We start from the raw sequence: 20711 nt of genomic DNA, 5'->3' as shown, positions 1-20711 counted from the left end.
AATAAGGGTAAAAAACTAGACGTTTACATACATGCGACCAACAAGGGTTAATAACTAGACGGACACATATGTGTAGCTAGATGTAGACATATATATGTGACCAACAAGGGTTAATATCTAGACGTGTACATATATACAAACAAGGGTTAATATCTAGACGTGTACATATATACAAACAAGGGTTAATATCTAGACGTGTACATATATACAAACAAGGGTTAATATCTAGACGTGTACATATATACAAACAAGGGGTATATCTAGACGTGTACATATATACAAACAAGGGGTATATCTAGACGTGTACATATATACAAACAAGGGGTATATCTAGACGTGTACATATATACAAACAAGGGGTATATCTAGACCTTTACATGTATGTTACAATCTAGACACAGGCAGACCGTACAGAGTATAAAGAGACTAGCCGTATACCCCCGTGTAGCTATAGATATATACCGGTAGTGTCTGCACTAAGTACAGAGGCGTCTTCCTATAGCCACAGTGCACTCTCTGCTGTCTACACTGTACACACTACAGAGATACCATACAGTGTACTGGGAACTAAACTTATGGTACTACTAGTGCACTCGATGTCCCATCAAACATAACTATTTTGCCCTTATAAAGTAGCTGACTTCGACAAGCACTACTATCGGTAATAACTATAAGGACCGGGAGCTGACAGCAACGCCGTTACATCCGTGCACCGACTAGAGGTGTAGCTTCATATAACCATGGAGAAGAAGCAGAGGAGTCATTGATCTCAGGAGCCGGGTGCCTTCTTGTCACGATATCACACCCCACGACACCATGTGAGAAGCTGCCGATGTCATTCCCTTTGAGGACATTGTGTGTGCACTGCCATGATAACACAGCTATCTACCTAGAGGTTAGGTGTATAGTATATATAGTTCTATATATAGAGGAGGAGAACTAGAAGAGAGCAGATCTATACATGTCTATATGCTGGAGTGATAGTAGGTTCAGCAGTGCTACATAGCCCTAGACTACTCATTCTCATCGCCAATTATGTGCTAACCTATAGGTTTCCCACATATACATACACAGAGGACCGTACAGACGAACCCCTCACTCATATTCATATATCCCTTTAGTTCAGTTGGCTCCATGACAGGACACACGATTTATGCACCAGCAACCAGGGAATTCTTCTACTGGATCCTAGATCTCTGTACACACACAGTGCTGGGATCTCCGGCTTCTTCTGCCTGGGGTGGTCGCTGGTGGTCTGTGACCCCCAGAACAAAGCGCCGCCCGTTCCGGGCACAGGCAGGAATGTGTGCCCGACAGTGGGGGGAGTATCGTGGATTAGAGAGCAGCATGAAGGGGCATTGTACAAGCCTTGGAAACTCTATTGTTCTATACATATTTCTCACTTTTTTTTTCTAGCAGGACAGAACCAACAAAGCTGAACTTGTAGATATGGTTCAATCTATACAGTAATAAATAGCAGTATAGTGTAGTCACAGGCATATATGCAAGATGAATCTTTCATGTTCATATGATATTTGTGTTGGTTCCCAGTATTATACTATGTATTCCTCTCACTTGTTTCTATCATTTCGGTATATTCTTCGGAAAAATTATATATATTTTTTTAAAACAAAAATATAAACATTTTATTTATTTATGTAGACATGCAGATGTAGGCTCTTCATAGTGGATACCCTAGAGAGTAGCCCCCTTACCATATAGTATATGCCTGATGGATCTGGGCTCCACCACAAGAGCTAGCAGATTTATATGGCACCAATAACAACTGCACAAAGGACACATAAAATAAACCACAAAATCTGGTTTCACCATAATATTTATTTAGTGCTGACAAATGACACACACTTTATAGGGGTTTGGTAATTCCTTTAGGAGAGGGGGTTGGGTCGGTCATGTCCTGGGAGTAAAGTATAGGAAATTGTATTTGTCAGAGACTGGGGTTAGTAGACAGGGTTTAATGTTAGTATTCAGAATGTGACGTCACTGGAGTACGTCATACACAGACTCTCATGGAATGTAACAATAGTCTATAGGTAAACTGCATTCATTTCTTCTTCTGTCCTCACATCTGCGATGTCCTCTCCAAACTTTTAGCAGCGTCTTTAAGTTTTCCAACTAAATCCTAAAAACAGGAAAAATAGAGCATTATATAATGGAGAGAAATATCTATACACGTGACTGGCAACAGCTACATCATAGAAGGGGGATCAGTTTTTATTAAAGCCAGAAAGTGGAGTTTTCCTTTCTGGTAGATCCACTTATGGCTTTGGTTAAAAAAAAAAATACAACTCATAATAAATAAAAAGTTGTGTGTGGAAACTACCCATAATCTCTTGCACTAAGCCTAAGGCTGGGGTCACACAAAGCATTTATTGGAAAAACGCTGCAGTTTCTGTGTCAGTTTTTAGAGCCAAAGCCAGATGTGAATTCAGAAGGAAGGAGGAGCACAAGAGGAAGTTCTTTCCAGTCGGATCCGCTGCAGAAAACTACATCAAAAACTGCAGTGGCGGAAAAGAAACGCAGCACACCCAGCCTAGGGCGTTTGTACACGTATTGTTTTGCTGCAGTTGTTGAAGGCAGATAAATATCAGATCAGATTATAGAATATTATGAAAAATAGAAAAATAATTCAAAAATCTTTTTTTTATCCAGTCCTTAAAAAACAGCAACAAAATGCGATGTAAAGGCGCTCTGTGGCTGTGTTCACACATACAGTCCAGGATGCAGTTTTATGGGACAAACACAGCAATGAACTCCAAAGAGGGTAGAACTATGTAGTTTTGAATCCACTCCTGGCGTTGACTAGAAAAAAACGCAGTAAAAACAAACAAACACCACATGTGAATCGACCAATGTATAAACCGATGTTGAAAGAGTTCAGCGTCAAAGTCATAATACTGTACATCCTTCTACACTATAGCAGCAACAGCAAACATACCAAACCTTATACAGATCTATTTAATCTCCAAGCTGTTGCAAAACTACAACTCCTAGCATGCCCTGCCTGGGAATTGTAGTTTTGCAACAGCTTGGGGATGAAAGAGTGTGAAGAGATCATGCAAAGCTTTACCGATATCTGGTCAATGCACGTGGAAAACAGTAGCTTTATCCTGACAGTAGATAGAGAGATAGATAGATAGATAGATAAGAAAATGGTGGATGGACGGCACTGTGCTGGCTTGAAGTCAAAATAGCTTAAAGCTGGAGAAAGACTCATGTTAGAGTCGAAACGTCGCTACTTGTGATTGGGTGAATAAATCTTCACTATACACTACTGGAGTGCCGTCCTCGTGTTCCATTTTTGTTAGATAGATAGATAGATAGATAGGTGACTAGAGATAACTTGAAAAGGCCAGAAGTTACACAGACAACTATGCAGTCCAGCTACATGTTTCTGCAGCATACACTGACATGTAATGTAATCAATCAAATAACATGTATTCTATCACCTGTAGACACCGCTGACATCCCTGGCCCTGCTTATAGCTGTATACATTGCTTCAATAAATACATCACAGTCCCTGACAACCACCAAACACTCATACATAACCTGGTATTTAAGGAATCTTATCAAGTGCACAGAGACTACAGACATGTATCTGATAAACTCATTCATAGCTATAATTATCAGCTTTATATTTGTAGCTGGATTATATTAGTATCCACGAAGATACTCTCATAGATAGATAGATAGATAGATAGATAGATAGGAGATAGATAGATAGGAGATAGATAGATAGATAGATAGATAGATAGATAGATAGATAGATAGGAGATAGATAGATAGGAGATAGATAGATAGGAGATAGATAGATAGATAGATAGATAGATAGATAGATAGATAGATAGGAGATAGATAATAGATAGATAGATAGATAGATAGACAGACAGATAGATAGGAGATAGATAGATAGATAGATAGATAGATAGATAGATAGATACATGATAGATAGGAGATAGATAGATAGATAGATAGATAGGAGATAGATAGATAGATAGATAGATAGATAGATAGATAGATAGATAGATACCTGCAGTTGCTCCATTGAGCAATTAAAACTAAGGTCCTGGGCCAGGCTTGCATCTGGAGACTATAAAACACAGAGTATTAGAAAGCATGTTGGGGATCGGCCATGATATACCATCAAACAAGATTTCTCTTTACCTCTAAATTTAATTTCACCAAGTAGGAAGGTCGGTAGGTTTTATACAACTGGTTGGTCTATGGAAAAGAACAACTCTCTTAGCTACAAGATTAAAATGCACATACAAGATAGCATATACTTATAGATATGATGCAATCACCTTTATTTCATAGGCAAGACGCCAGGACACATCAGACACATGTGGGGGGGCTCTGCCAATGCTGAGTATAAGAATAGTCACAGGTTAGAACAATAGCTGTGGTAAGGCTAGTCTATGGGATGCCTGGGTTTGTTCGAAAAAGAGAAAACACTCACTTTTCTAGCAGAATCTCTAGTGACTCTCTGTGTTTCTGGAAAATAGCAGACTTATTATTAACACATAAATGTATTAGAAACATGACATGAAGCCACATAAATAAATAAGAACCTGGTATTCTGTCCAGAAGTGCTCGCTCCTCTCTTTATCAAATTTGCTGTCCTCCAGGAAGGAGCTGTTGGGAGAGGAGCAATGAGAGGACATACAGAATGAAGAGACCATCTTATCCCCCCATATGCAGGTTATAGATACCTGAGAGCTGCTCTATCTACATTGTTCCTCACTGCTTCCAGTATACAGGTGGTGGCTGCAGCCTGACACTCTTTTATGTGACATGGGGGGATGTGCTGAAACACTGTCTCATCTAGATCAAACACAAACATATAGGATGGTCATCAATAGACAGCAAGGATCTTTAATATAGAAATAGAAGGGTCCATTTACACAGAAAGATTATCTGATAGATTATCTGACAAAGATTTGAAGCCAAAGCCAGGAAGACTATAAACAAACAGAGATCAGGTCATTAAGGAAAGATTTTCAAATCCATTCCTGGCTTTGGCTTCAGATTTTTGGCAGATAATCTGTCAGATAATAAATGGACCCGAAGTCTCATCAATTCAAATGTACAGTATATCTCTGATAAATGAAGGAATGTTATGCTAAAGGAAACAAGGGCTCTCCCAGGTGCAGGGTGTGTGGCAGTGTATATCCAGCTAGGTGCAGGGTGTGTGGCAGTGTATATCCAGCTAGGTGCAGGGTGTGTGGCAGTGTATATCCAGCTAGGTGCAGGGTGTGTGGCAGTGTATATCCAGCTAGGTGCAGGGTGTGTGGCAGTGTATATCCAGCTAGGTGCAGGGTGTGTGGCAGTGTATATCCAGCTAGGTGCAGGGTGTGTGGCAGTGTATATCCAGCTAGGTGCAGGGTGTGTGGCAGTGTATATACAGCTAGGTGGAGGGTCTGTGGCAGTGTATATACAGCTAGGTGCAGGGTGTGTGGCAGTGTATATACAGCTAGGTGGAGGGTCTGTGGCAGTGTATATACAGCTAGGTGGAGGGTCTGTGGCAGTGTATATACAGCTAGGTGCAGGGTGTGTGGCAGTGTATATACAGCTAGGTGCAGGGTGTGTGGCAGTGTATATACAGCTAGGTGCAGGGTGTGTGGCAGTGTATATACAGCTAGGTGGAGGGGGTGTGGCAGTGTATATACAGCTAGGTGGAGGGTCTGTGGCAGTGTATATACAGCTAGGTGGAGGGTGTGTGGCAGTGTATATACAGCTAGGCGGAGGGTCTGTGGCAGTGTATATACAGCTAGGTGGAGGGTCTGTGGCAGTGTATATACAGCTAGGTGCAGGGTGTGTGGCAGTGTATATCCAGCTAGGTGGAGGGTCTGTGGCAGTGTATATACAGCTAGGTGCAGGGTGTGTGGCAGTGTATATACAGCTAGGTGCAGGGTGTGTTGCAGTGTATATACAGCTAGGTGCAGGGTGTGTTGCAGTGTATATACAGCTAGGTGGAGGGTCTGTGGCAGTGTATATACAGCTAGGTGGAGGGTCTGTGGCAGTGTATATACAGCTAGGTGGAGGGTCTGTGGCAGTGTATATACAGCTAGGTGGAGGGTGTGTGGCAGTGTATATACAGCTAGGTGCAGGGTGTGTGGCAGTGTATATACAGCTAGGTGCAGGGTGTGTGGCAGTGTATATACAGCAGGCATACAGCTGTAGTCGCTGCCAGCACTAGAGATGGGGTGATATCTTTAATGCTGGTAAGTGAGCGCTTTCCCCGGGTGTCAGCGTTAATGAGAGGACATTACAGCAAGACCAACATCCCCACGAGGTGCACTTCCTGCACGCACACGCCCACAGCCGGTGACACACACATTTCCACTCGCGATCGCTGCTGTGTTAACTATTACCAAGTCAGATCTATTGCAGACTGCGTCTCCACGGTGATACACGTCATCTGTATACACTGACCGAGCTGACAGCACGTTATATACCGTGTCATAGTGACAGGTATACACAGTTATATGCATACATACTACCTATACACATACACGCAGGCAAATGTATATTACATTTCTCTACAAACTGCTGTGTCTGCCAATATCAACCTATATCAGTCAGTGTGCTATGTATCTTCTATCTATCTATAAACTACTATCTGCCAGTTATTTATGTATAAACTGCTATGTATCTGCTACACATCTGTCTCATATGTATGTATGTGTATATGACACACGTGGAAAGAGAAAATAAACAGTGTATATATAAAATATATATCCCAATGTGCATTCATGTGTACTGAAATTTGTAGTTCAGACCATTGCACGACTAGAATTAGCACTGATTTTACAATTACAGCCATATCCTTAATATCATTGAATGATCTAATATATATATTAATGAGAGATTAGCAGGATCCTGCCCCAATTCAACTGGATCACACAGCCCACTCACAAAACTGTACATCTATTTTTAAATTGTAAAGAAGTGACCAATACATATGTGACATACATTTATTTATACACAATATACCAAAGACAAACATGCTCACAGGCAGCATGGATACAGAACAGAATATTCTTGTGTAAGCGGTGGCAGTTGTCATTTAGCTATAAATAACCAGAAAAAAACCATAATCTGGGTACAATCTTTAAATGACTACCAGGTTTTAGCAGTTTTTTATTTATTTATTTGGGGAACCAAGCAAAAGAACTGAGCATCTCAGCATACAGGACAGGGCCAAGAAAGAACATGAAGGAATTCATCCACCCCCTGCCACAACCTAGGGACTGCCAAGAAATCCAGCAGCACAGACAGGACCCCAACTCCTGCCCAGCACTGCACTATGGGAGCAAGGGGGAACACACTGAGAGCTGGGGAGGAAAGGAAATACACTGGGACTAGTGACATACACCTTACTATAGTATGAGGAGATTACATTAGCAATAACGTTATCAGTGCCATAAGGAACACATATCAATGTATAATAGACAGACATTCCTATTCCTAATAACCAGATGCCTTTTATAAAATCAATGAATAAAATGACAAACGTGTAAACGTCTATTGTTACTTGTAAATAACTAATACAAACCCGATGACAATTGGCTATGAAGCATGCCCATTTCCAACACTAGTATATCGGATTCTGGGGTGTATATATATATATATATATATATATATATATATATATATATATATATATATATATAGTCTTACTCTATGGACAAGGCTCACTGCTTCTTTCAATGAACTGGGAATGATATCCCACTTGTTATTCTATGATAGGTAATATGCTCTGTAATATAACCAGGACAGTGGGTGGGGTAGGTTTTATATAAACTACATGACTTACGTTTGTACTCAGAACCTTTCACCTAACCAAAAGGACTCACATTCAGGAGATAGAATCTATACATACATATAGCTATACACATAGATTGATGTATTCCATATTTACACATTCATTCTATAGTACAATTCTATACACATTTATACAGTCCATACATCCATTCTATACTACACATATGTGTATCTGTAGCATGTATAAGTTCTCTGCAGGACACATTTATCAATGTCAAACACAAAAACCTTTTGAATAATAATAAAAAAATATTAATATTTATTTGAGTCTATAGCCTTATGCACATACATGAGAAATTCTATATAACTAGGATTAGATTTTCACCAAGGTAATGGCTACTCATGTACACTAAAGAGTAACCATTATCTACCCAAAGTGCTAAATAACTGCAAGATATGGTAATGAATATACTAAGTACAAGCTCATGCTTCAGATCACAGGACAGCATGAAATATTGCCAACTATCTCCAAACACACAATAACTGAAAGTAAGAAAAAAATTTATATATATATATATATATATATATATATATATATATATATATATATATAGATAGATAGAGAGAGAAAGATAGTTATCATTATTGTTGACTAGGTCCTTCACTTCTTAAGTTTATCAGACTCTTGATCCAGTGTTCCAGTAATAGCAGCAATAATCATACACATTCACCTCAGTTACAGGAACCAAGGCAAAGGGTTCACATAATCAGACATTATTATTATTATTATTATTATTTTTTAATTTCCAGTAATCATTATAAACACTTTCCTTAATTAAAACACACAGACCCCAGTTCTAACATTTAGAGTAGAATTTATAGAAATAAGGCCTCCCTGTACAAGAGGTGCTGCTTCTCAGCTTTTAAGCAATAATATAAAATGGGCCTTTCTAATGGTGCGTTTACACAGACAGATTTATGAAGCCAAAGCCAGGAATAGATCTGAAAAGAGGAGAAATCAGTCGAAATCACTCTTTCCTTTATGACCTGTCCCCTGTTTATAGTCTGTTCCTGGTTTTGGCTTCAGAAATCTGTCAGATAAATCTGTCTGTGTAAATGCACCATAAGGTATAGTCACACATGGCAGATTAGTTGCACAAATTCTGTCCCATTCACTAAACCAACATCAAACCTCATTCAGCTGATTGCAAACCAATTATAATAATAGACAAAAAATCTGCCATTAGCAAATATACCCCTATACTTTAGCTTTATTTGCCTGTCATCCTACCAAAACAGAACTAAGTAAATGAAAGCTAACAAAAAAGCAGGGTAAAAGAGGAACAATTATCTATAGCAACCAGATCCCAACACTTATTTTTAGAGGCCATTGAAACATTACATCACAGTGTAAACTATTGTTATATATCAGTTATTATGGTTATGAATTCCCCCTAGTTATATAATCAGAGCTGCAAATACTTTCAAGAGAAACCAAAGTGAAAACTTCCACATTGGCCAACATTTATCCATCTGTATCTCAAACTGATGGCAACCAATCACAACTCAGCTTTTCTTTGTCAAAATGAGCTGCCATTAGTTGCTATCTCATTTTTGTCCAGATTGGTAATTGGTAAATGTGGGCCAAGACACACACACACACACACACACACACACACACACATTATTATATAGACCTTAGAAAAAACACTTTTTTATTTAGCAGATACCCTCTTTGGTGTTGTTTGATGCTTCTTATAACTAAAGTTTTGCATACCAGTAAACTATTTCCTGTATCCAATTATATTATAATTCTGTGATGTAGTTGATAGTTATAAAATATTTTATGCTGATACCCAAGGGCTCAGAGTGCTACTCCACCATGATGGTTATCTCAGGCTTCAACTGAGGCCTAGTATGGGGATCAACAAGATTGCATTATTAAAGAATGTATTTTTGTATAGTTTGAATGAAAACACAGAAAAGATTTGTTGTAGAAAATTCTGCAGCTGTTCTATTTATCAGCAATGTCCCAATTTAAGTGACTGGAACTGATGTTTAGTACCTGCTACAAACATGACATGTGTGAACTCATCCTTCTTTTTTAAATTCAAATTTTTTTAAAGGTAAAAAAAATATTTAAGTTAAATTGAATTTATCCTTTATACATCTCTCATTGCCCCATGTTTATTTCAGCATATAGAACATGCTTTAGGTATTACAAATATGGTTGGTGATTTTTTTTTTAATAGTTTAACATTATTTCGTAACTTTTTTGGGTGTGTCGGGGCAGTTTTCACATGTATGGGCACAATAAAAGGTGGCAAATATGCTTTACAGAAATATATATGAATTGTATTTGCACAAAAACAAATGCACATGCTGCAGAAACCACCTACAATCAGAAAAAATTCTGCAGGCATCTGCCACGTGTGGAAACACCGCAAAGTATACAATACTAAAATAACAATAAGGGCCTATAGTGGGACTACCAGTCACATGACAGCTCTGCCACTTCCTCTATTGCACACACTGGATGCCATTAAGGGGATCTAAGGGTCCATTTACATAGAAAGATTATCTGACAGATTATCTGATAAAGATTTGAAGCCAAAGCCAGGAATGGGTTTGAAAAGAGGAGAAATGTCAGGCTTTCCTTTATGACCTGATCTCTGTTTATAGTCTGTTTTCTGGCTTTGGCTTCAAATCTTTGGCAGATAATCTTTCTGTGTAAATGGACCCTTAGACTTGTAACAAATGGGTTTGCATGAATTTGGACAGGACTCTTCAGCATTCACTGCAGGTAAATTCTGGAGGAAAACAGTTTGTAACAGCATTAGGCTATGTTCCCACACAGTAAGGCTATATTCACACACTGTAGAAATTGAGTAAATGGCGGACATTTAATGGCAAATAATGGGCGTTATTTCAAAACAACGACCGCTGTTTTAAAATCTCAATAAATATTTGCCATTATATGGCGGCTATCCACTCAATTTCTACAGCGTGTGAACATAGGGTGAGATTTATCAAACATGGTGTAAAGTGAAACTGGCTTAGTTGCCCCTAGCAACCAATCAAATTCCACCTTTCATTTACCAGAGTCTGTAAGGAATGAAAGGTGGAATCTGATTGGTTGCTAGGGGCAACTGAGCCATTTTCACTTTACACCATGTTTGATAAATCTCCCCCATAGCCTTTCTGTGTTTTCAATCCACTTCTGGTTTTGGTTGCAAAATACTGAGCAAAAATACTGTATGTGAACATAGCCTTAGGCCGCTTTCAGATCAACATAATTTGGCCTAACTTTTTGGGTCTGTGGTGTGGCATTTTGGTCATTAATATGTGGCTGCATTATACTGCTCTGAAATGGCCTGATCTTGGCTAACACCGCAATGCATTTGGTATGCACAAGAAAATACACTCTGACTTGATTTTATTTATTTATTTTTAACAGGGAATGGAGGACAGACATATGTAACTTTATTGATATAAAGTTAAATATACAGTATATTAAGGAAGCATCTTACAACATTCCTGCTAAATGTAGAGACCACCACCACCAGGACCCATTTACAGGTAGTGATGGAAATGAAAAACAGACAGTGTTTTTTCATACAGGCCTCATCCCTTTATGAAAAAACAGGGATCTCCGTCCAGGTTCACACATAGGGCGAGATTTATCAAAGGGTGTAAAATATACACTGGTCTAAACCCACCCACAGCAACCAATCACAGATCAGCTTCCAGCTCTGATAAAATGTAATAAGAGCTGTGATTAGTTGATGCCGGCAGGTCACACCAGTGTCTTTTTGCTGTACACTCATAAATCTGGGCCTATAGTATTTTGTTAGTAGTTTTAGCCAACACAGACAAAAACTATTGGAAAGTCTTGGAGTTTTGGACCTAGTCCTGGTTTAAGCCAAATACACATGTGAAGCCAGCCTGATGGAAGGGTCGCACATACTGTATATACAGCAGATTCTATGTCTTGTTCAGCTATTTCTTTATAATGATTTACACAGTATAAACTCTGAAGCATATACATTATATGTTACGTTACCCTATATACCCTGATATGTTCACATGTTTGGCTCTGCGGCAGATCCACTGCAGAAAATGCGCAGATCTCATGTGTGAACAAACCCTTAGCAGCGGATTCACACACATTACAAACATGAACTTCTGGGCATTCTATAGTCGCACAAATATCTGCAACAAGATCTGATGCATGTGAATTCACCCTTAGGGTGCGTTCACACCTACAGGATCTGCAGCAGATTTGATGCTGTGTTCAGTTACTTAAATGAAATCTGCTGCAGAAAATCAGCTGCAGATCCTGTAGGTGTGAACGCACCCTTAGGGTATAAACCCACACACCGTATATGCAGCGTATTTACTGCTGCGATACGCAGCAAATACGCAGCAGATTAGATCTAAATAACTGAACACAGCATCAAATCTGCACCATCCAATCTGCTGCAGATCTGCTGCATATACGGTGTGTGGGTTTGTACCCTTAGGCTATGTTCACACAATGTCCAAAAAGGAAAACAGTGTCTGCTTTGTTTTAAAGAAGACCGGTTGTTGTATGATTTTAGTTCCCTTGAATTTAAACATTAAAGCCTATATAATAACGGACATCTTTTTCAAAAGACGTCCGTCATTTAATACACTGTGTGAAAAAGACGTCCGTTATTTAATAGACCAATGCAATTTTATTTTATTGAAGTAATGTAAAATGATGCTATAACGGACGTCTTTTTTAAATCAAAAAGTGGACTCCTTTTTCCTTTTTTTGACGTTGTGTGAACATAGCCTTATAGTTCGGTCTAGAAGCCTTACAAGTTCTAATGACAAGCCATTGAATCAGATCATCAGTGTTTTTTTTTTCTTTTAAATATATATATATATATATATATATATATATATATATATATTTAAAAAAAAAAAAAAATATATATATATATATATTTTAAAAATAAAAAATATATCTATCTATCTTGAACTCTCACAATTAAGATCTGTTTGTTATACCTTAGTATATATATATATTTATTTGCATCCATCTGGACTGACTCTTAGCTGAGAAGTAGATACAATTGTTAACTAACTAGCAAAACCTCCAGGTCTGATACACTGTAACAATGAGAGTATGTGGTCTGGTTGTCACCTCCATATGAAGTGTGTCACCCCAGACAGTCATAAAGCCTGTAAACAATCAGGGTCAGAGGTCACAGCAGCCCGGTACCTCTCCGGTGTGCTCACCTTCTGCGGGCACAATTCTTATTATTATTATTGTTCCCTTCTATCCGGACATCCAGTAATTAGTGCGGCGCCCGCAGCAGCCAATCAGCGCTCAGCGTTTATTTATAAACTACATTGTAACCAGCCGGTTGCTAGGGGTTACCGAGTGACAGTTACACAGCGGGAGGGTCGGTCCGTCTCTATTCGCCTGAGGTGCAGTACGGGCCGGGATCCCCTGTATTTTGCCGGCAGGCTCCGGTCCCTCCAGCTGCCACTAGGCCGGCCTGCCTGTCACACGTCGCCCGCTTCCTCCCGCCCCTGTGCCCGGTGTCTGCCGCCCAGCACCAAGAAGACGAACAAAAGCTTGTGGTAATGTGAGCTGCCCGGTGCCCGTGTCTGCCCGCACGGCTCATAGCGGGCACAAAGGCGGCGGCGGCGGCAGGCGGAGTCCCTGCCCCCCTTACCTAAGGCGGGATGTGCGGCCTGGTCCGGGCTCAGGCTCTGCAGGGCCGCCCGGAGCACAGCACCGAAAGCTTTACCGCTAAACTGGGCCGGATCCGCTAACCGGTACAGTCCCCTCAGCGACTCCTCCGACAGCTCCATTGTGATCGAGCGACCTTCCACCCCGCACCACGTGACCACACCAGCTGACAGCGGCTCACCCTCTCTGCCTGTGCTCACAGCGTTATTATACTGCCATGTGCTGCAGAGCGAAACTCCCAGCCCGGCCAAGTGCCCGACTGCTGGAGAGGAAGATGGAGCAGCCGGAGAAATACACAGCAACTTATTGGACGGCTGGGTCATTCTGGTACAATAGAGGGGGTTACATGTAAACTTACCACAAGTGTAAACAGGAGTGTGAAGGGCCAGCAGATATAGGAAAGAAGGAGGGAGACTGCTGTGTACGGGCCGTATTATAGTACTAAGGGCTGTGTACGGGCCGTATTATAGTACTAAGAGTAATAAGAGCTGTGTAAGCGCCTCATCATAGTACTAAGAGTAATAAGAGCTGTGTACGGGCCGTATTATAGTAATAAGAGCTGTGTACGGGCCGTATTATAGTAATAAGGGCTGTGTACGGGCCGTATTATAGTAATAAGGGCTGTGTACGGGCCGTATTATAGTACTAAGAGTAATAAGAGCTGTGTACGGGCCATATTATAGTAATAAGAGTAATAAGAGCTGTGTACGGGCCGTATTATAGTAATAAGAGTAATAAGAGCTGTGTACGGGCCGTATTATAGTACTATGAGTAATAAGAGCTGTGTAAGGGCCCCATTATAGTACTAAGAGTAATAAGAGCTGTGTAAGGGCCGTATTACAGTAATAAGAGTAATAAGAGCTGTGTAAGGGACGTATTATAGTACTAAGAGTAATAAGAGCTGTGTAAGGGCTGTATTACAGTAATAAGAGTAATAAGAGCTGTGTAAGGGCTGTATTACAGTAATAAGAGTAATAAGAGCTGTGTAAGGGCCGTATTATAGTAATAAGAGCTGTGTACGGGCCGTATTATAGTAATAAGGGCTGTGTACGGGCCGTATTATAGTAATAAGGGCTGTGTACGGGCCGTATTATAGTACTAAGAGTAATAAGAGCTGTGTACGGGCCATATTATAGTAATAAGAGTAATAAGAGCTGTGTACGGGCCGTATTATAGTAATAAGAGTAATAAGAGCTGTGTACGGGCCGTATTATAGTACTATGAGTAATAAGAGCTGTGTAAGGGCCCCATTATAGTACTAAGAGTAATAAGAGCTGTGTAAGGGCCGTATTATAGTACTAAGAGTAATAAGAGCTGTGTAAGGGCCCCATTATAGTACTAAGAGTAATAAGAGCTGTGTAAGGGCCGTATTATAGTAATAAGAGCTGTGTAAGGGCCGTATTATAGTAATAAGAGCTGTGTATGGGACGTATTATAGTAATAAGAGCTGTGTGAGGGCCGTATTATAGTAATAAGAGCTGTGTACGGGCCGTATTATAGTAATAAGAGCTGTGTATGGGACGTATTATAGTACTAAGAGCTGTGTACAGGCCATATTATAGTAATAAGAGCTGTGTATGGGACGTATTATAGTACTAAGAGCTGTGTACAGGCCATATTATAGTAATAAGAGTAATAAGAGCTGTGTACAGGACGTATTATAGTAATAAGAGCTGTGTACAGGCCATATTATAGTAATAAGAGCTGTGTAAGGGCCATATTATAGTAATAAGAGCTGTGTAAGGGCCGTATTATAGTACTAAAAGTAATAAGAGCTGTGTAAGGGCCATATTATAGTAATAAGAGCTGTGTAAGGGCCGTATTATAGTAATAAGAGCTGTGTGAGGGCCGTATTATAGTAATAAGAGCTGTGTACGGGCCGTATTATAGTAATAAGAGCTGTGTACGGGCCGTATTAAAGTAATAAGAGCTGTGTAAGGGCCATATTAAAGTAATAAGAGCTGTGTACAGGCCATATTAAAGTAATAAGAGCTGTGTACCTCTCTCTTTTCCTTACTCACCTTTCATTTTCTTATGGTGCGTTTACACACAGAAATTTATCTGACAAATCTGTAAAGCCAAAGCCAGGAACAGACTATAAACCGAGAACCGGTCGTAACGGAAACACTGGGATCTATCCTCTTTTCAGATCCATTTCTGGCTTTGGCTTAAAAAATCTGTCAGATAAATCTCTCTGTGTAAACGAACCATTAGCCACGCCCCTGGAACTGATTACCATGAGCTGCTGAAGAAGAGAGAGATGCTGCAGGTCTAAGGTATGGATGTTCTAGGCCCCGCTTTTTGACACTGCACCGCCAGAAATAAATGTCTTTTTACGCAAACACTTGCACCAGGAGAAAAGCGGACTCTGGGACTGGACATGGATCGCCGCTGACAACGCAATGGTACCAGCGGTTTTAGGGGGGTCATCAGCGCCTAGATATTCACTTTAACAGTAATGTATATAGTGGAAATGTACATGGAAAAGGAGGATAGAGCATTGCTTCAGGAAGTATTAGCTCAGTATGTCACTGCTTTAATGTTTTTTGTAACTTTGGAAAATAAGCAGAAAATAAGGCACCCCCTTCCTGGCACCCCAGCTGTTCTGAGGAGGCCATGATGCTCTACACATGCTGTAGCCTTTTCATCTGATCAAGGCATTGCCCATTTAAGTGGCGGAACACAGGCCCAAACTCATGAACGGCAGAGACGCTGAGAGTTAAGGCCTTATTACAAGGGCCAATCAGGAGGAGCAAGCCAGCGCTGACCTAACAGATCAGCGCTTGCTAGCTCCTCGTTCCCCGCTCGCTGACGGCGCTATTACATGCACCAACATCAAGCTGGTAAGTGTGGAGGGGCCACAGGGAGCTGCGGGAGTGGTGGTCTTCTGCCGCTACTCCTATTACACGAAGCGACTGCCAGCAGACCGTTGTTATTGTAGTTTTTTCAACATGTTGAAGACAAGGATCAGCTGACATTGTGTATGTCGTCTGATCGTTGCCTTTTAACACTAGCTATTACACCAAGCGATTACGGCCGATAATCGTCCAAGTATGACCGACAATCACTTGGTGTAATAGGGCCTTTAAACCTGATCTGATATTTATAGCCTATTTTCTCAGTAGGAAGGAAGGACTAGGAATTTAGAATTTTACCATATTCCATCCTTAGTTGTCACAGAAGGTAGTCCACCACTTGAAGTGTCTGATACCAGTTTTGTCACCCTATCCCCATTGGGAGCATATGCGCACTTAGCTAAGCCAACCGTGAATGTATGTGGTCACTTTGGTGTATGGTAACTTTTACCCCATAAATGTATTGCATGTATTGAGTGAACTGACGTGTTTATTTCTATATGGAGAGACGAATGAGATGGTTGTAGGCATTTCTGACCACGGCTTCTCTCCTGACAGAATAGAGTCAGGCATGTTGACCTTCAGCAGGCATAGTATTATTTCTTCTCCATTGGTTGATATAAACCTACATTTTATGTGTGACGTTATTCTTTTGAACCACCTGTTAGTCAACCCTCTGAGAACAGTAAATTCAGTCTTTGACTGATAACTGCTGACAGTAGATTGTATTGGGCAGAACACTTTTCTTGCCAATCCACCAGTTTTAATAGTATGTGCAAACAGCCAGGGTTAACAAGGATACAGGATTTTAACCAGTTTTTCTTCTCCATAGATGAGTGATGACACCCGTTTATCCCTAATAGAATTAGAGGAATGTCTCATGTATTTTATTTTCATTAATATAGTGTATGTCTGTTGTAGGGAAATACAGTATTTATTATATATTCATTTTTACCAATATTGTTGTTTATTTTGAAAAAAAAAATTATATGTTGCTTTGGGGTGGCCATATTGGTGTCACACACTTTTTTCCTGTGTTGTCATCACAGCTGCAATGAATGAGATTAAACTGAAAACAAAATATCATAGACCTCCACAGTCTCCAAAAAATGATGGAGTACAAACTACCTCTCAGCTGGAGACCAGGAAATGTCAGGGTAGCTTCATACAGAGCTGTGTGTGTGTGTGTGTGTAGTGTTAAAACCCTGCTTTATCTATGTCTCCCTATTACATGGCCGATGCTGAGGAGCAAGCAACCAACAATCTGTCAGGTCAGCACTCTCTTATTTCTTGTCTCCTGCTCGCTGTCAGCTTTATTACATGCATCAACATCAGAGCGCAGCCTGGGAATCTGCGGAAGGGGCTGCCAAACTGTGGTCCGTGCTCCCTCCATGCCAATAAGACAGCCCTGAATGTGAGCACCTTAAGAAAACCTCTCCCGCTCCACAAAGAACTGGGATATCCTGTGTTTAGTCTGTTTTTTTTCTTTTGAACTAATAAATGACCAAATATCGTCATGGAGGGAGCATGGACCACAGTTTGACAGGAAAGGAGACACCTAGTGGCCATATGTATAATGTTGATTTAAACAGAAAACCTAAGGAAAAAGAGTATTTTGTCAAACTGTTTGCGATCACACCACCTGTTGATTCCCCCCCCCCCCCCGCAACAGTGCCGCCTCTTTAAATATCTTTCCCTCTGATCATCTCGTTCCAGTCTAAACAAGTGAGCTATAGAACACTGACAAGTGAGCTGTAGAGCACTTAGGGGCAGATTTATTTATATGTGCCTCGGGTGTACTCCATAGAAAAGGCACAGATTTTAGCCATTTCCTTGGCATACGCTAGGTGTAGGCCTTGCTGGCCTGGTGGATGGGCTGGGAAGCACGGCAAGGCTTGGCTTCATCCCACACCTAATTTATGCATGAAAACAGAAATCTAGATTGCTTTGCCAGCTGTGTGGCAGGCGCAGGTCTTGCTGGATATACTAAGAGGTGTACGCCTTTTAGTAAATCCGGCTGGGTAAATGGGAGCAGGTGTCTTTGTATATAGTTACAGTAAAGGCAACCTGTCACCCTGGCACCCGGGGCAGAACCCACCCTACCCCTGGATAACGGATCATTTACTAACCCACTCCCGATGCCGGTCCCGCGGCAGGGTTATTTATTGTGTATGGCCGGGGAGGAAGTGGATATAGACGCCGTCGTCCACTTACCTCCCTGGTTCCAGCCCCTGGTCCCGGATCGCGCCGCCCCATTCTCCGATCTCGCTGCCGCTTCCTGGTCTGAGTTGTGGCTTGACGTCTCCAGGCAGCTCAGCCATTCAGTGGCCGAGGCGGGAGCCTGCTACCACAGTCTTAAGCCGCAGCTCAGACCAGGAAGCGGCAGCGGGGCGGGAGAACGGGACAGCGCAATCCGGGACCTCGTGCTGGAACCGGGGAGGTAAGTGATAGTGGTGTCTATATCCACCCCCTCCTAGGCGATACATGAAAAATACCTCTAGCCTGGAGTACCCCTTTAAAGGAACACTCCGGGCATAATGTAAAAATGGGGGTGGTCGGAAAATAACAATCAAGGCATAGTTACTAGAGATGAGCGAACCTTGCGCACACTCAGGTTCTTCCTCACCTGAGCGTTCAGAATTTAAATACTAGTGGCTGAAGAGGTTGGATGCAGTCCTAGGGAAAACATGGTTACAGCCTATGGCCTATCCAGGACTCTCTAGGGCTGCATCCAATTTCTTCAGCCACCGCTAATCAAATGAGGTTCGCTCATCCCTACTACTTACCTGTCCCCCTACAGCTCACCTACAGCCTCCAGTCTAGTTTTTCTCCCGGCTGCCTGTGTTTTTATAGGAACTACCTGCTGACTGGCCGAGTGGGAATTTCTGAGCTGGGTCATGACGTCACAGGACCTGGAGTTCCAGGAGGACCATAAGCGGTGGTGCTGCATAATAGGAAATAATCTTGCCCAAATTGATTGTTAGTTGGCAACACTTTCTTCATATTCTTGTAGGCAACATAGGGATTACTCTGCTGATCTCTTCCATTCTAGCTGGGAAATGACCAGGGTGTGGCTTAGCCAAGGGGACAGGGCCTATCAATCTTTTTATTCTAGGGTAATCAAGACAGAGGAGGAGGCTCCTGCTTCAGCCAGTTGCCTTACCATCAGACACAGAATATAGAGGGGGGTCATGGCCAATCTTCTCAGACGAATTATGCAGATTTTTTTTTGTTTATGTATATGTCTGATTTTTAGATGTATGTGACAAAAAGGGATTAATAGAATGGAGGAGATGATTGGAGCAAGTGACTAAATATCTTTGAATTTTTATGCATTTTATCAACTTCTTATCATCTATTAGGGAGTTGTTTTTGATGAAGTATTGGAGAGCAATGGACCCATGTACGTTTTTTGAATTCGGACCCTTTATTGTCCGTGTCCACCCTTGTAGAGACAGACAGATTTTAACTAACAGACTGGTTATGGAGCCATATTGCATTCTTTGCATGAGACCTTATTCTTCACCTGTTACTACAGTTGTTCCCAGTGTTTACACTGCTGGCAGCTCATTATGGCTGGGAAGTGTGACTGATAGCTCTCATCTAACACCAGATTCCAGGCCACATCTTTATTCTAGTGCAGAAATGCTATATCCCCTTCAGATTTAATGTATTCATTATACAGGGGTAAGACCCACAGTAAATCTGTATGAGTTTCATGGAGCCTGCTATGGGGCATGTGGCATCAGAGTTATTTTTTGCCTTCCTTTAGATCAACCCAGTAGGGTTATATGTTGAACTTGAAGGATCCTTGTCAACTATGTAACTATATTCTTTATTCTACTTCTAATCTCTGCTCAAAGTCTAAAACAGTACAGCATTTTATTTACTATGTCTTTTACATTATGCCACACAGCATGTAAATGGAAGCTCTTCCTTGATCTCCTCTCTGCATATGGTGCAATTTTCAATAAAAATATGTCTTTATTAGAGTGTCCTAAAGCACATCAATGTCTCCATCCAGTCTGGTGCAGGCAAAACCTATGTGGATTATAGACGTGATTAGTCTGCAGCGCTTGTAATAGTTGTAGAGAATTTATCCTTTTGATCTTCTGCAATCTTGTGAAAATCATCTTAAAGCACCTGCAGTACCTTCTTGTATTCCCTATTCAGTATGAGAGATGCTAAGTGCAATGCACATACTGAATATAATATTATATCTAACATTTAGAATAAGTTCACACCCCATCCATGAATTAGGTCCATCAAGTCCATATGAAATAGATTGCCAAATCTATGCTCCAGACATATATGACTGTAAAGTTACATACATCTGCCA

At 40.9% G+C, this 20711-nt stretch overlaps 1 protein-coding gene and 1 long non-coding RNA gene across 4 annotated transcripts in view; one reads left to right on the top strand and one right to left on the bottom strand.

Moving 5' to 3' along the window:
• Positions 1-20711, top strand: part of LOC138783838 (uncharacterized) — a 161546-nt gene that overhangs the window by 29701 nt on the left and 111134 nt on the right. Inside the window, exon 3 of one of the 3 annotated variants that reach the window (XR_011361763.1) lies at positions 11247-11368. The exons of the other annotated variants lie outside the window; for them this stretch is intronic. This is a non-coding gene — a long non-coding RNA (uncharacterized lncRNA). The remainder of the gene's footprint in view (positions 1-11246; positions 11369-20711) is intronic. 3 annotated transcript variants of the gene reach the window in all.
• On the bottom strand, positions 1820-13709 carry COMMD3 (COMM domain containing 3). The gene is made up of 8 exons (XM_069959055.1): positions 13501-13709; positions 4735-4846; positions 4594-4657; positions 4482-4516; positions 4327-4387; positions 4187-4243; positions 4053-4112; positions 1820-2143 (listed from the first exon to the last, which is right to left on the bottom strand). The coding sequence occupies exons 1-8, from the start codon at positions 13637-13639 to the stop codon at positions 2084-2086; spliced, it is 588 nt and encodes a 195-aa protein (XP_069815156.1). The 5' UTR covers positions 13640-13709; the 3' UTR covers positions 1820-2083.

The sequence above is a fragment of the Dendropsophus ebraccatus genome, chromosome 2, assembly GCF_027789765.1.
Source record: "Dendropsophus ebraccatus isolate aDenEbr1 chromosome 2, aDenEbr1.pat, whole genome shotgun sequence".
Taxonomy (NCBI): Eukaryota; Metazoa; Chordata; class Amphibia; order Anura; family Hylidae; genus Dendropsophus; species Dendropsophus ebraccatus.
The sequence above is the reverse complement of the archived record's forward strand: the minus strand, read 5'-3'. Positions and strand labels throughout refer to the sequence as shown.

Bases quoted from the DNA above. Each gene is read 5' to 3' on its own strand.
- COMMD3 (XM_069959055.1), bottom strand. From the start codon at position 13,639: ATGGAGCTGTCGGAGGAGTCGCTGAGGGGACTGTACCGGTTAGCGGAT. The intron at 4,847-13,500 runs GTAAGGGGGGCA...TGTTTGATCTAG, and splicing joins GGCCGCACATCCCGCCTTAG to ATGAGACAGTGTTTCAGCAC. The intron at 4,244-4,326 runs GTGATTGCATCA...TCTTTTCCATAG, and splicing joins GTCTTGCCTATGAAATAAAG to ACCAACCAGTTGTATAAAAC.